The sequence below is a fragment of the Citrus clementina genome, unplaced genomic scaffold (genome assembly GCF_000493195.1).
Source record: "Citrus clementina cultivar Clemenules unplaced genomic scaffold, Citrus_clementina_v1.0 scaffold_5, whole genome shotgun sequence".
Classification (NCBI taxonomy): domain Eukaryota; kingdom Viridiplantae; phylum Streptophyta; class Magnoliopsida; order Sapindales; family Rutaceae; genus Citrus; species Citrus x clementina.
The window spans coordinates 21,795,076-21,810,221 of record NW_006262201.1 but is presented as its reverse complement, the minus strand read 5'-3'; the positions used below and the strand labels follow the sequence as shown (position 1 = coordinate 21,810,221).

The 15,146-nt window shown below is 34.3% G+C and overlaps 1 protein-coding gene across 4 annotated transcripts in view; it reads left to right on the top strand.

Annotated features, from left to right (window-relative positions):
• LOC18043157 (phosphatidylserine decarboxylase proenzyme 2) overlaps nt 1-13,141 on the top strand; it is a 30,445-nt gene extending 17,304 nt beyond the window's left edge. The window contains exons 15-22 of one of the 4 annotated variants that reach the window (XM_024183935.1): nt 153-299; nt 1,149-1,244; nt 1,325-1,399; nt 1,503-1,595; nt 7,571-7,657; nt 7,748-7,798; nt 8,049-8,203; nt 12,983-13,141. In XM_024183935.1, coding sequence (XP_024039703.1) covers nt 153-299; nt 1,149-1,244; nt 1,325-1,399; nt 1,503-1,595; nt 7,571-7,657; nt 7,748-7,798; nt 8,049-8,198 — 699 coding nt within the window. In that variant the 3' untranslated portion in view covers nt 8,199-8,203; nt 12,983-13,141. Of the gene's footprint in view, nt 1-152; nt 300-1,148; nt 1,245-1,324; nt 1,400-1,502; nt 1,596-7,570; nt 7,658-7,747; nt 7,799-8,048; nt 8,532-12,975 lie in introns of those variants that run through there. The other 3 variants (XM_024183934.1, XM_024183936.1, XM_006432391.2) reach the window with 3 other exon arrangements.
• Nucleotides 13,142-15,146: the final 2,005 nt, after the last annotated feature.

Here is a 15,146-nt window from a genome sequence, read left to right as displayed (position 1 = left end):
TTATGAAAAGAACCGCCCATGTCTCTGGATAAATCCTTGGCTGTGATTGATGAAAATTGCAATTAGTCTAGAAACTAAATCTTGTCCGTTGTATTTAGATGACTTATATAATGGTCATGACAGCATAAATTTTGGACTGGCTCTGGATGCAGACATTTAATGAATTCTTCATTAGAGAGTTAAAACCGGGTGCAAGACCAATTGATTGCATGGAACGTGAAGAGGTTGCTGTATGTGCAGCTGATAGTCGTCTGATGGCTTTTAAATCGGTTGAAGACAGCCTTAGATTTTGGATCAAGGTACATAGGCACTTAGATGTGTTTCTAAGAAGGCTTAGAATTTTTTAAACATTATACAATGAGTACTATTAACAAAAATACAAGACATACAAACTCTTGTACAGATTGACATGGCATGTTATATGATTGCCACATGTCCCAAACCTTGAAAACGTGGGAAATGTGGTAATGATTTTATCATTACCACATCAATTTGTACAAACAGAGTTTATAAAAGAATTGTTAGGTGTAGCATTACTCTGCTTTATATATATTCACTTTATTTCTTATGTTGTTAATTGGTTGATCTGAGATAATTCAAGAAAATATATGTACTGGATGAGAATTTTTTTTTTTAATTTCTATAATTATCTTAACATAAATTATGCAAAACAGAAACTATTTTTCATAAACTATTCTATCATAAATGCACATTAACCTTAAATTTCTAATATAGTCATTATGCACACACTTGCAAAACACAAAACATTTCAAAGAATATGGTTTATCAACTGCCTAACTAGTTTTCCTTATTGCTGATTACTCTTTTAGCATACTTAAACAGTGATTATCTGAAATGTCACAACAGTACCAAATTTGCGCGAGTCATCTTTAGGTTCAAACTTTAATGCGAAATAATCTGGATTCTATTCTGGCTTTATTATTTTGAATATTATAAGGTTGTTATTCTAAAATAATGAACTTAACGATTACCATGTAACTTAATTGTAAAAAGTTACTCTCCCTAGAATCGGATCACAACTTATCTAGTATGTGGATTTACCTTTTCAACTTTCCAATCACTTTTTTGAACTCCAAATTCCAAAGTTGTAATAATAATATATTTTTGCGATCTTTTTTCCTTTGTAGGGTCAAAAGTTTTCAATTCAAGGTCTTTTGGGAAATGACATATGTTCCAATTCTTTTTTAAATGGAACTATGGTGATTTTTCGGTTGGCGCCACAGGTATTTTTGATAAGCTCCCTTGCAGTAGTTTGCAATACAAAGTAACTATTTGGGTTAAAATTTTCATGATATTTTTCTAGGATTATCATCGTTTTCATCTTCCGGTGTCGGGAATCATTGAGCAATTTGTGGATATACCTGGATGCCTATACACTGTACGTGAGGAAATTCAATTTACAGGGATCATGATAGCTTGTCTATAATCTTCTTTTCCTTTTTCATTTTCCCCTGATTTCTACCTGATACCTTATTGCTTAGGTTAATCCCATTGCTGTTAATAGCAAATATTGCAATGTTTTTACGGAGAACAAGCGTGTTGTATCAATTATTTCGACTGCACATTTCGGAAAGGTCTGTCATTACTCTCGCTCTCACTCTCACTCTCGTTTTGGATTATTATTATGCTGATTTGATATTTCATTCATTCACCTTTTTCTGTCTTTTTTTTTTTTTTTTCAAATTTGATACCAATGCTAGTCCCTAGAATCAATAAGGATTTCATAGACTCTTTGGTATGTCCATGATGAAGGCTTTGGTTAATGACATTTTTGTACGAGTAATACTGGGGATCCCAATAATTGAGTTCCCACAGATGTGGCATTCAAATTAATAGATGGCAGAACATTAATTTTACCAATTATGAAATTCATTATCCAATAAATGAATGACACAACAATTGGGACTCAACTGTTGGGATCCATAATATTATTGTTATTGTACCAGTATCTTTTTACGTCTTTTAACTTGAGCTCATTTTCCATGTGTGAGAGTCTCCTGGCAAAAGATTAACGTACCAAATTATTGTTAATTTTTGGCATTTCTCATATTTCAAAAATATAGATGGCTGCAAATCTATTTTAAAAATTTATCCTTGAGTTTGGTATTTTATCAGTGTGATATCACAGTTCCTGCACTCGATGGCCGTTATAGTTGACATCCACTGCATTTGACCATCTGTTTGTGCAAAACTTGTCATTATTTATAGATTAAGATTTTTTGTTGATTTCAAAATTTTCACATCAGGCATTGCAATTATTGGGACTTTGGGAGAACAATGATGTTAGTTGAGTAATATCACCAAAGAGAAAAAAGACAGGCTGAAAATTGTTGTATCCATGACTCATAAAGTACAAGAAATCTATAGGACCAGAACATTATTTTGATGATATAAAAGTATAGTGAATGAGAGCAACTAGTGATATCCTTTGTTTCATATTTTGGCTTTATACTAAAGTGGGAGCATAGATTTTTGGAATACCTAGCTTGGAATCAGGATATATAATGGTTCTTTTGTGCACAACACTGATAAGAATGTCTTGACTTGGATCTTCTGATGTGGTATAAGGTGTAACGCTAGTGAATAGTATACGGACTCTAAATATTATACTCCTCTCTGTTGTTAAGTTGCCACAAGGTAGGCCAATTGCCAAAGGATATAAAGACTGAAAAATTTTAAGATAATCACCTCCATAAGTTTTTGAGTGTATCCTTCAGCTACTAGTCGGACCTTTAGCCTGTCCATAGTGCCATTTTCAAAAGACCTAGATTTGTGTAAAAGTTCAATAGAAGTTCCATAGACTTAAGAGGCTGTTTTGGGTTAATCTAATTTTACTTCAACAGTCCTCTTCATTCTGTTTGGTATCAGATCAATTGAAAGAAGGCTAGAACAAACAGTTTTTAACCGAATGTTAGAACCAAGTAAATTTTGGTTGTTTTTACATGTTCTTACTTTTGGGAATGGAGTTTCTGTTGGCCTTCTTAGGAAAAGTTTGTTGGAAAAAATGCCTTTTTGATTTTAAATATTTTCACTTCAACGGTCCTCCTCGCTAGTTTTCCCAATGTCCCCAAATGTTCTGCAACTTGGTGGTGCTACAACATAATGAGGTTTCATTTCTTGTTCAATAGCCAACCTCGAATTGGATGATGTATAGCTTTTTGATAATTTGTAGGCAAGATTAAGGGAACTAGAAAAACTATGAACTGAAATAGAATGAGCAAAAAAATACCTTGTAGGTGCTTCTGTCTACAACTGAACCTTTTCTAAGAGCAGCATGAAAATCAAGATGAAAAATTTTAGTTGTAGCTTGATGAGGATGATCCTAGATGGAGGTAGTCTCTTGAATGGAGGATTGGGCTAAAGGAGAAGGATCACCTCGTTAGTAGGTTGCTGTTTAGTTTTCCTACAGGAACATACTAAAAGACAAAAAACACAAACTCCAATGCACATATGTACCTGTATGGTTTTATCTATTGAAACAACTGGAGGAAGAATTTCAACAGAGCCAAAAATAAATTCAGGTTCCAGAATGTGAAAATAAGGATATGGAACATGTTATATCAGCACTAGCATGAGTTTCCTGAGAAGTGGGATTAGGAAACTTTATCTTTTTGTGTCCTAGAATAACCAAGAAAGATACTGTTGAATCTTTAATGGCTTAACGAGTCAATTCTTCAAGAACTTGATGAACTGAACCAGATTAAAGCTAATCCAAACAGCGAACACAGAACCCAGAATCAAGAACAAACAGAATAACCTTGTTTCACACAGCCAAGATTAGAAGGAAAAACCCACTCGTTTTATTGATCAAAACACTTAAGATACAAAGTGGACCTACAGAAGAGATTGCAAAGGTTACAAAGAAACAAATCCTATGCAATTTGGTCAACAAATGAAGAAGATAACAAGTTCATATCAGGCGCTGTTCATCAGCCCCATTTATTCTGATATTTCTGGGCAAGCAGATTCAGTGTAAAATATTAATAAGACCCCATCAACTAAAGTCAACCTCACAATGACCCCATAAGTTTTTCATGATTTGCATTTGAGTCCAAAAACTCAGGTGCTAACATCTTCACAGATACATTTGGTTGACTTAGGGAAAGTCTATAAGGTATAACATGGACAAGGCAAACGACCAAATATACATTGTGAGAAAGAAAGTAGAGTTTTGTTGTGAAATAAAATAAAATATGCTGCTCCAAAGTTAAGTGATGATCGTAGTAGTCTTGTTTATTAGTAGCAAGCAGTGAGAAGAGCTTCTCCAAAATCTTCATGGGACAATTTTATGGAGAAGAATAGTTCTTGATGTCTAACAATGCCTATAATTTATTTCAGCTACTCCATTTTCCAATGGAGTTGAGGACAGGAATTTTGAAGTATCATATTTTGAAGTTGGAACTGACAATATTCTAGGGCAATTGATTACAAAGAGTTTCATCAGAAACAATGGTGGAGTCTTTATTTCAATAAAAGTGTAGTTTTTGTTTTGATAAATATTTATTAGTAAAATATGAAATTGTCCCATGAAGATTAGTAAAATATTTATTTGTAAAATAACCATGTAGTTTGTTAACGATTATCAAGACAAAATATTTAACCACATGGAAGTTATGAACTATTCAGGGACCTAAGGACCGAGTGTCTGAAAAAATTGTGATGCACAGTAATTCTATTAACTCATGAGGGACATGAAGATGTTTTCCTAGTTGACAAAACTAGAATTGCCTAACCTATTTCACCAAATGATGAAACAGTTGAGGGCGAGGATGACCTAATAGGTAATGCCATTGTTCTGAAGAAACCACTTAGAAAAGAAAAAGTGTGCTGGATAATAAACATGGTGCAAAAGTCTGACAGAGTCCATTTATCTCATTTCCTTCACCAATTTGTCTTTCTTGTATCAAGATCTTGAAAATCACCATTAGATGATAAAAAAAGAAAAGGATTGAAAATTTCTTTAGCTGACTTAGTAACAGAGAAATTGAAAATTTAGGGACAGAGAACTGAGGAAACAGAAATGATAGAATTGACAAAAATTGCTCCTAGTCCTGAACTGGGCACTTATGGCCATCTGCCAAGACTACTAAGGGTGCTTTGCTGGAAGGAAAATAAAAACTAAATTTGGAGTGGTAGCAGTCATATAAGATGAATTACCAGTGTCCATTATCCAAGGAATAGGATCGGAAGTTGCACTTGAAGTATTGATGATTGGCTTCCTCATATGGGTTCACATGAGTTTGTTAAATAAAAGTAGAAGCAGGAGTTGTCAGTGCAGAGGGATTTTCTCTTTTTCAATGAGAAGTTGAATTTTCATTTTATATAATAGTGGATCTGATCATAGTCAACGTTGTAACTGAAACCCAGGTGCTACGACAAATGAAATAGGGATGCAGTGATACTAAAATCCTGTCAAAAACCAACCACTCTAAAATACTAAAAGATTGACAATCTCTCAGCCTCATCATAAGTTTTACATGTCAACAAATCTATGGTGCGTTTATTTGCCGGAGTAGTAATGGGGAGTGTAGATTTTTCCTACTCTAGTGTTTACTTGCGCATTTAAAGAGAGTAGGAGTCCCACTCATTTTTTGGAGTTAGGAGTGGGATTCCCACTCCTATGGGAGGAGGGTGTGGGAATCCCACTCCATCCTCTTCTTTTTTTATCATTCTTTTATTAAATATAATATAGTTCTATTATTAGAATAAAGTAATATTACACTTATTTAAAAATAATAATATTATATTTATTTAAATAATATTACATTTATTAAAAATAATAATATTAAACTTATTTTAAGTATAATATTATTATATTTAGTTGATAATAATAATTTACATTGATTCTAAGTTAAATGACTTAAAAATAATATTAGTATATTCATAGAGATTAATAGTGTTCTTATATACTATCTTTATTTGAAAATATAATATTATTATATTTATTTATTTTTAATAGTGTTATATTTATTTAATATCAATAATAAATAATAAATAGTTTATTATAAGAAAATATTAATTTTATACTATATTATTAATAATAATGTTTCATTAATAATAATGTTTCATTTGCATTGCTCTTATCAATAATTTTTAATTTCCATAATTAAAAGTAAAATTATAGTAATAGTAATTATTAATTTATTTAATTAAAATTAATAATAAAATAAATAGTTTATTTTACAAATATATTTTTTTTCACTTTGTAATTGGAAACTACAATTCTTTAAATAATGGTAAAACTATAATTTGAAACAATTTACTTCCAATCCAGGACAAATTAAACAAGTAAATTGTATTATGATTCCTATTCTATACTCCCAATCCAGTATAAGTAAACAACTTTGTTGAAAATAAAGATTCAAAGTTAGGATTTATTTGTAATCTAGGCTATTTTAGGAATAAGTTAGATTATAATGGGAAGATTCATTAGGATTCTTTCCCAGATTTTGTTTCCTATTATTTGGGAAAGGATAGATGTAGTCTCCTATTTTCTCTCCTATTTGCTGTATATATCCCTTGTACATACCGTTCTGGACAGTAAGAAAAAGAGGAACAAATTCATGGTTTTCTTCATGGTATCAGAGCAGGGCTCTAAACCCTAGTTCTCCTATCAGCCGCCATTTCCTTCTTCTCCTCTACCACCTCTTTTCAACAGTATCCACCTTCCTTCCTCTCCCATCAGTTGTATCCACATTCCCAATTCTAGAATTCCAACTCCTCAGGATTCTCATTCCAATCTGAAAAAGTAAACGATGCCCTACTGCAGTCATCAAGTCACAGAATTTCTTCACAATTACTTGAAATACTTATCGGTGATGACTAAGTTCTTGCCCTAGATTACCTGCTGTGATACATTTGGCACAACAAGAATCGTAGGTGCAACAGACTTTATGACCATTGATGGAACGGATTGGAGATGGCCCAAGTGAAATATCTCTGATCAAGTAAAATTATAAGAATTATCTTTTGAAATGGTAAAAAATAAAAAATGATAAGAGATTCAAGACTTCTAGTTTATTTTTGAAAACTTTATAAATTGCACTAATTTGGATATGTATTTGATTTCTTATATTTCTCAATATAAGGTCTGCTTTCTTTATTTCATGGCCCCTATGATTTCCTCTGTTTGCCTTACCTTGATATCCTGCCCTTTTTAATAATCTTTTCAAGCATTCTATTTAGTAGCTGGCACCTCCCTGAGCTCCCTAGGGTTGGCATCCTATCAGATATCTCTCTTGAGTTGCAACCATCTGTTCTGCCTTGTGATATATAAAGCCTGCCTAGGAAATTCAAGCAGTGGTACTTTGTATGAATTTCTAGTATTTTGCCTCTTTTATGTCCCGATATAGCATTTATAAGTTATTCTCAAAACGAAAAAATAGCATTTACAACACATTTACCCTTATGATAGATATATGGGAATTTGTTTTCTTTACAATCGTCATTAATATGCTTCCACCGATCCATGTAGGGACACAAAATTAACAATATATTTTTATGATAGACATGTGGCTATTCTTTTTAACTTATCGAAGTTTGGTTGCAGGTAGCCTTTGTAGCAATTGGTGCAACCATGGTTGGTAGCATCACTTTTCTGAAGAACACGGGTGACTTTGTCAAAAAAGGAGATGAGGTTAGAAGTTCCTAAATAATGTTGCTCTTCTTGTGGTTCTCTCAAATTTGTCTTTGCTTCTAATTGACATTAATTCATTTTAATTTACAGTTTGGATATTTCTCATTTGGTGGGAGCACAGTAATTTGTGTATTTGAAAAGGTTTGCCTGTATATGTCTTTCAGAACAGATTTCTTCTTATTCTATTTAATCGCTTTTTCTAGTTACTAGTTTCTATCTGGGTCCTTTGAAAAGCATATAACAAGTTATAAAGATCTTGAAGATATATTAGGTTGATGAATTTAATCATTTTTGTACAATTTGTTCATACATGTATCACCATGTTATAATATATGTGATGACGGCATCTACATTTTCCTTTTTAAACTATATTTGTTTGTGGGTTTTGCAGGATGCAATACAAATAGACAAGGACCTCCTACAAAATAGTGCCAGAGCCCTGGAAACATTAGTTTCCGTAGGAATGAGGATGGGAGTCTCCAAAAAGGAAATACTTCAAACTGAGTTACCAAGCTTGGAAGCTTGTGTTATAGCAGCTTGAATAAGGTGAGCTAAGGCTTAGTACATACTTCAAACTGAGTTACCAAGCTTGGAAGATTGTCTTATAGCAGCTTGAATAATGTGAGCTAAGGCTTAGTAGACATTGGCTTCTCCATTAAAGTCATTGACATGCTACTTAATTTTGTAGCTATTGTAGAAATTGCATCCCCAGCTTCACAATTTGCGTCTTTGGCGCACTGCTTATCTTTTTCCCCAGCTTCACAATTTGCGTCTTTGGCGCACTGCTTATCTTTTTGGACAACCGATACTCTTTCTTATAGTTAGTATTAGATGTTATGATACTCCTAAAATAACTACTGAGATTTTTTATTAAGTTTTTGGGAAATTTACGAAAATAACCATTAATATTTTATTATTTTCGCAATTAACCCTCTCAATTTTTTTCTATCAACATTAGCCAAACACAAGCTTTTCTTCCCAAATTACCCTTCTTTATAGAACAAAACCAACATTGTTTCTCCCATATCGCCAAACCAAAAGCAGCTTTTCACTCTTGAATCATCAGCCAACGACGACGGCAAAAGACAATAGTAAAAGTGATATCCGATTATAATTTATCCATATCCAACACAAATCGACGTCACTTAGTGGTATGAATTATTTTCTGAACTTACTGAACTAAGTCGGGTGAATCTGAATCTGGCGACAGGGTGCCTGTCGCGCCAACCCTTGGCGTGATAGGCAACCGTCGCACCAAGCAAGCACCCTGTCGCACCAAACCTTGGCGCGACAGACGCCTGTCGCACCAAACTTCGGGCGACAGGTTGCCTGTCGCACCCACCTGGAGATTCATTAAAACTGTATTATTTTAATAGGACTCAAATAAATTTTTTTATAATTTCAGGCTTAATGGATTGAGTTGTACTTGAATTGTGTTACGATGGTTGGTGGGAGACATTAGAGAATGACCGTATGGAGTATGTGAATGGTAAAAATCGAGCTTTTTTAGTTGGAAAAAATTATCTGTTTGATCAGTTATTGGCAAGAGTATACGAAGTGTTACAAATAAACCCTAATGACTATAGTATCACAATGAAGACAACTTTGAGGTCTAGTAACACATTATATCGTATATGTGCAATGCACATGGATATATGTGACAATGAAATGGTGAGGGTTGTGTTGCATATGGCATCTGACGTAGCTAATTTTGGATGCATTCCTATATTCGTGACCACATCACCTCGAGTTCTGAGCGAAGGTATTGAGCCACATGTCGATATAGAACTTTGTTTAGAGCAAATATGTCTGGTCCCGATAATGATGAAGAGGTGTTGCCAAGGACAATATCGCTGCAGCAATATTACTCTTCAATCCACAACAATTATGACAACGATGATGATAATGGCGTTACGTTACAGGATGTTGGAGCAACGATATTCTCCGTATCACAACAATGATTTTCGGGACAATGATAATTTTCATAATGAGACAGAGGGTGATAATGTTTGTGCAGAACCTTCTAATAATACGAGGCGGGGCACTCGTTTCAATAATGATGGTGATGATGGAGGAGCCAGTCTTTCAAATGTTCCGTCGTTTCAGCATGAGGATGAGTGTGAAGACAATACTCCTGTGAATAACAGAGGTAATAGACCTATTCCTTCTATGGTTCGATCGAGAAGGAGAATTGACCCCCTTACAAGTCTTGCTCCAACTTTGCCTTTGAACATGGTTGCTCCAACTTTGCCTTCGAACATGGTTGCTCCAAGCTTTGTTAGCAGTTGTGACTCAGATGATATCAGCGTGGATAAGCTATTTGCTGAGAAGAATGAGTTTATATTACAACTACGCAAGGTGGCCTTTAGAGATAAATTTGATTTCAAGATTGCACGGTCTACTACGACACGTTTCGAGGCTCACTGTTGTTCATAATCATGTAAATGGCGTATTCGAGCAACTAGAAGTTCGAACGAGCAAAATGTTCCTTGGGTGGTGAAGAGAATTGATAATGTACACACTTGTCATAATGAGGTATTGGTTGATGGACGTCATCAAGTAAGGAGTCGGGTTGTCAGTCATATTATCGCAGAAAAATATATTCAAGATAAGAGGATTTATACTCTCAATGACATAAGAGCAGATATGCAACAAGAATACAGTGTTCAGTTAACATATCAGCAGGCATATAGGGCGAGAGAAGTTGGTCTTGAAATAGTTCGCGGCAACCTTGCAGTCATACAACTTGCTCCCTAAATACTCTCACGTACTAACTACAGCAAATGAGGGTACAGTCACTCATCTCGAGCAGGATGGAGATGGTAATTTCTTGTACTATTTTGTAGCATTCGGATCTTCCATCAAGGGGTTTATGCAGTACATTCAGCCTGTCATTGCTGTAGGTGGTACTCATTTGAAGGGACTATATCGTGAAAGCATGTTCGTGGCAACATGTCTTGATGGTAACAATCAATTGTATCCGTTAGCCATTGGGATCATGGATTCAGAAAACAATGATGCTTGGGAATGGTTTATGATGAAGTTACATGGAGTGATTGGTGATAGACCTGAGTTGGTAATTATCTTTGATCGATGCACTGCCATAAGGAGAGCTTGGGAATGGATTCATGATGAAGTTACATGGAGTGATTGGTGATAGACCTGAGTTGGTAATTATCTTTGATCGATGCACTCATCTGAAGGGACTATATCGTGGAAGCATGTTCGTGGCAACATGTCTTGATGGTAACAATCAATTGTATCCGTTAGTCATTTCATACACGTTACGATCAATCTTATCCAGCCGTCGTCGTACGTAATCATTAAACTGCTTTGTCCTCGACTATTACAAAAGGAAAAAATAAATGTAGAATAACAATAAAAACATAATAATTTATATTCAGAAAAATATCATATATTATTTATAACCTCAGAATCCTGTGCGTCATCAGAGTTGTCTGTTTGCTGCTGGTGGTCATCAACAGCCACCTCATCCTCAAAAGTGTCATAACACTGCTCTGGTATTGGGTTTGGTATGTCGTCACGATCGTCATGCTCGCCTGATTGCCTTATAACCGACGGCATCGCGTTGATTGAGGGTTGGTGCTGTATAAAGTATCATTTAAAATTAGTAAATGAAAAGTCAAAAATTTCGATTAAAAAATTTTTAGTACTTAGAGTATACCGACCTTATAAACCCAGTCTGGAATGCTTGACAAGTAATCCTTCACAGAGAGCTAATATTTTCTGCTACTCTCCTTTGAATTTGGCTCAAGAGTTTGTAAAACGTCCTCCTGCCATAAATTCAATTGAAAATTTTAAGTAAGTATACATTTCTTAAATTTAGTAAAGTTAAAAAAATAAATAATACATATTACTTACAAGACGAGATTCGTCGTTGAAGAATGAATAAACCTCCGCAAAGTTGATTCTCGAAGACGCCATGGGCTTACATTGCAGAATGCGGGGAATCTTATTCTTCGTTTTGACGACCCATGTTGATGGCAACCCTCCGATTGCTTCGTAAATCCAAGCCTACAACAACCAAAGTGAAAAATCAAATAAAACAATTATCAAATATTTAATACTACAAAACTTATTAATAAACAAAAAAAAGCACTTGAACCCCAGACGTAAAGCTATAAAGATTGTATTTTTCAATATTATGATTTGAATTTTTCAACCGAGTCTTCTTAAATTTCTAGTCTTTCTCGAACAGTGCATTGTCAAGACTCTCGTAAATCATTTCCCACGACAATAAACCCCATGGACGCTTTCGGAAGTACTGAATATCATCAACTTGGTCAAGCCAATCGAAATTAATTTGACAGTGATTTTTTCTTGCATTTAGTATTCTGTCCGCAAAATAAAATAGCGCAATCTTTAATGCGTCCATATCGTCCATTTCCTTGAATTTCAACTTCTTAGATACTGCATCAAATTGCTTCACATTAATCTTACGATGCACCCCACCAAAATACGTATTCCGTAGCCTCTGCTCCATTTCATCATTTTCTTGATTGGTATCAATACCGAATGAAAGTCCAGTAACCAAGCACCATTCGACAATTGACAAGCGAATCAAATGCTTACCAATTTGAAACCATAATTGATCCTCACGGCTATCTTCTTCATGGGCCACTTGCCGCAGTAAAGATTGTGCAAAATTACCCCACTAAATAAAAAACTTCGACACTCCAAAAAATGCCCAAATATATTCTTTTTTAACATAGTCAACTGCCGCTTTGTTAATTTTTCCTCGATGGCTTTTACGACCGAAGATAACATACACATGCTCGAAATTCGACCAGGAAAGTGATCAGCATAATGAAAATACATCTTGCCTACTTCAATATCCGGTGATTCTGATTTCGCCATGTATCTGTAATATTTATAAAATTATTATATTACATTTACAGAAAAAAAAAATTACCTCGTTAAAAAAAACTCTAATTTTTTGCTGTCGCACCAAAACTGGTGCCACAGCAAGCCTGTCGCACCAAAAAATTGGTGCGACAGGGCTTGTCGCACCAACGCGCTTGTCGCACCACAACTCGTGCGACAGGCGCGCGCCTGTCGCACCAGATTTGGTGCGACAGCAAGCCGCGCATGGGCGCGCACGCCCTGCCCCCCTCCCTCCCCACCCCCAAAATTTAGCGCAATCACTCTAAAATCGAAAACAATACTCCCAAACACCACCAACCACCACAAACATCATCACCACTACTATTATTCTCAAGCTATAACTATTATTATTCTAAAATTTCATTTTAAATTAATGAAAATAAGAAAAATAACTAACCTAGGTTTTGTTGAAGGTTGTAGATCGTAGATCGGATGCCGGTGAGAGATGGAGCCGCCGCCGACGAGGGTTGACGTCGCCGCCGATGATGGGAGTTGGATCGGTTTGGGAGAGATGAGTGAAAGGGAGTGTTGGGGGAGAGATGAGAGAGAGGTATTTTGGTCTCAAATGTTGTTTTATGGCTAATGTTGATAGAAATATTTTTGGGGGGTTAAGATGAAAAAAAGTAAAATTTTTTTGGTTATTACTGTAAATTTCCCTATGTTTTTTCTTGAATTATGGATTCAAAAGCTATATGGTTAGAATATCGATACCTGTATCAGAGTCATAGCCAGGTTTTAGAAGTTAGCAAAAACGTGTACCCTATGTATAAATGTTATGCACCAATAGCACACAAATTGTATCCACATGAACAAATGTATGGATTATTGCAATCATAAAAATGCTTTGGTTGTTTAGTTCCGTGAAAATATTTTAATATTTAAGTGCCAACATCTTCTATTTTGTCTACTATGCTATTAAATCGAAATCCAATGCATTGTCCTCTTTCATTGTTTCTTGTTTTAAAGTCACGCTGGATTCCAGTCTCTCAATTGTCTAAACACGATTTTAATCCTCTTCATGAGTTTTGACGCTCAGAAATCCAAAAAACATGTTTGCTCAACCATTGGAGCATCCTAAAATATGAAATGGATGATTTTACCCTTCTTACCCTTTTTTAAGGTTTTTGAAACTTCAAAATTCAAAAATCACGATTGTTAAACCATTCGGGCTGGATATGGCGAATGGATGGCCGGGCATGGCACGGTTCGTCCCGTTAGGGAGACGCTCAACTGTGCTCATGGGCTAGCAGTGTATAGCCTGATAATTTCACGGGCTGTGTTGTGCCAAGCACGACAACCAGTTTTTAGGCCTGGCACGGCACACATGGATCATGCTGGCTGGGCCCGAGGGTCTCAATTTCAATTAAAAAATACATCTTTTTTTTTCCCAAATCAAAGTCAGCAAGTATATGAGCTAATTGCCCATATCTATTTTGGCTAGACAAATTTGATTTGTCAAGTTAGTATAATGATAATATATAAAACTAAAGAGAACTAGGGTTCTTTTGGTTAGTTCTTTTATTTGAAACAAATTAATTACTTTTAATAGAACAAATAAAAATAAAAACATACCATAACCTCGATAAGTACATAAAAACAAGATAAAAACCACTCGATAAGTATAGAAAAGAAAAATAAAACATACCACAACCTTAGTAAGTGCTTTTAATATCACAAATTTAATTCTAATTTGATATCATAATTTATTGTTTTAAAAATATAAAATACTAATTAGCTATACAAATCTAATTTTATTGTAATTTGACATATTGTTGTTAGATTTAAAGTTACTAAATTTAATTCTATTAAAAAATAGTTACTAAATTTAATTACTTTTTAAATAATTTCAGTAACAATAATAAATATTGATATTTGATAAAAATAAGAGCTTATGAATTGCAATTGAATGACGGTGACAATGATGATGTTCATGTTAAAGTTGATGATGACGACAACGACGATGACAATGAATATTAAAATTTAGAAATGCTTTTAATATGCAATAATGGATAATTCAGTTGATGTTAACCTAGTTGGGATGTATTGTAAATTATAATGATGCAAATTAAATGTCTTATTTATAATTTGTAGCTTTAAATTTCATAAAAATAAAATTTATTTTATCTCTCTCAAATATTTTATTTTTAATTTAATGAGTCATAATTCTATTTATTCATTAAAAGTTAAATTATTAAAGAATGATTCAATTCATTCAATTAGCTTTAAATTAACTCAATAGATTTATCAATGCAAAATTTGAAATTTAGAAGACAATGTAAAATCTCTTTTTAAAGTTTGAACTTCAAAATTTTAAATTTGTATTTTATTTTTCTATAACAAATTAATATAGAAATTTGAAAGATGAAATAACAAAGAAAATATTTATAAAAAAAGCAAAGTGGGCTTGTGGGTTGACATTATGGGCCCTTAATGGGCTCCTGCTTGTGTTGTTTATGCACGGCCCATGTTGTGCCTGAACAAAAAAATGGCCCATAGACCAGAATGATTGACCCAGCACGGCCCATTGATGGGTTGTGTCATGCTTTGTGCCGTACGAACAATGATGGGCCTATGCAGCCTGAGC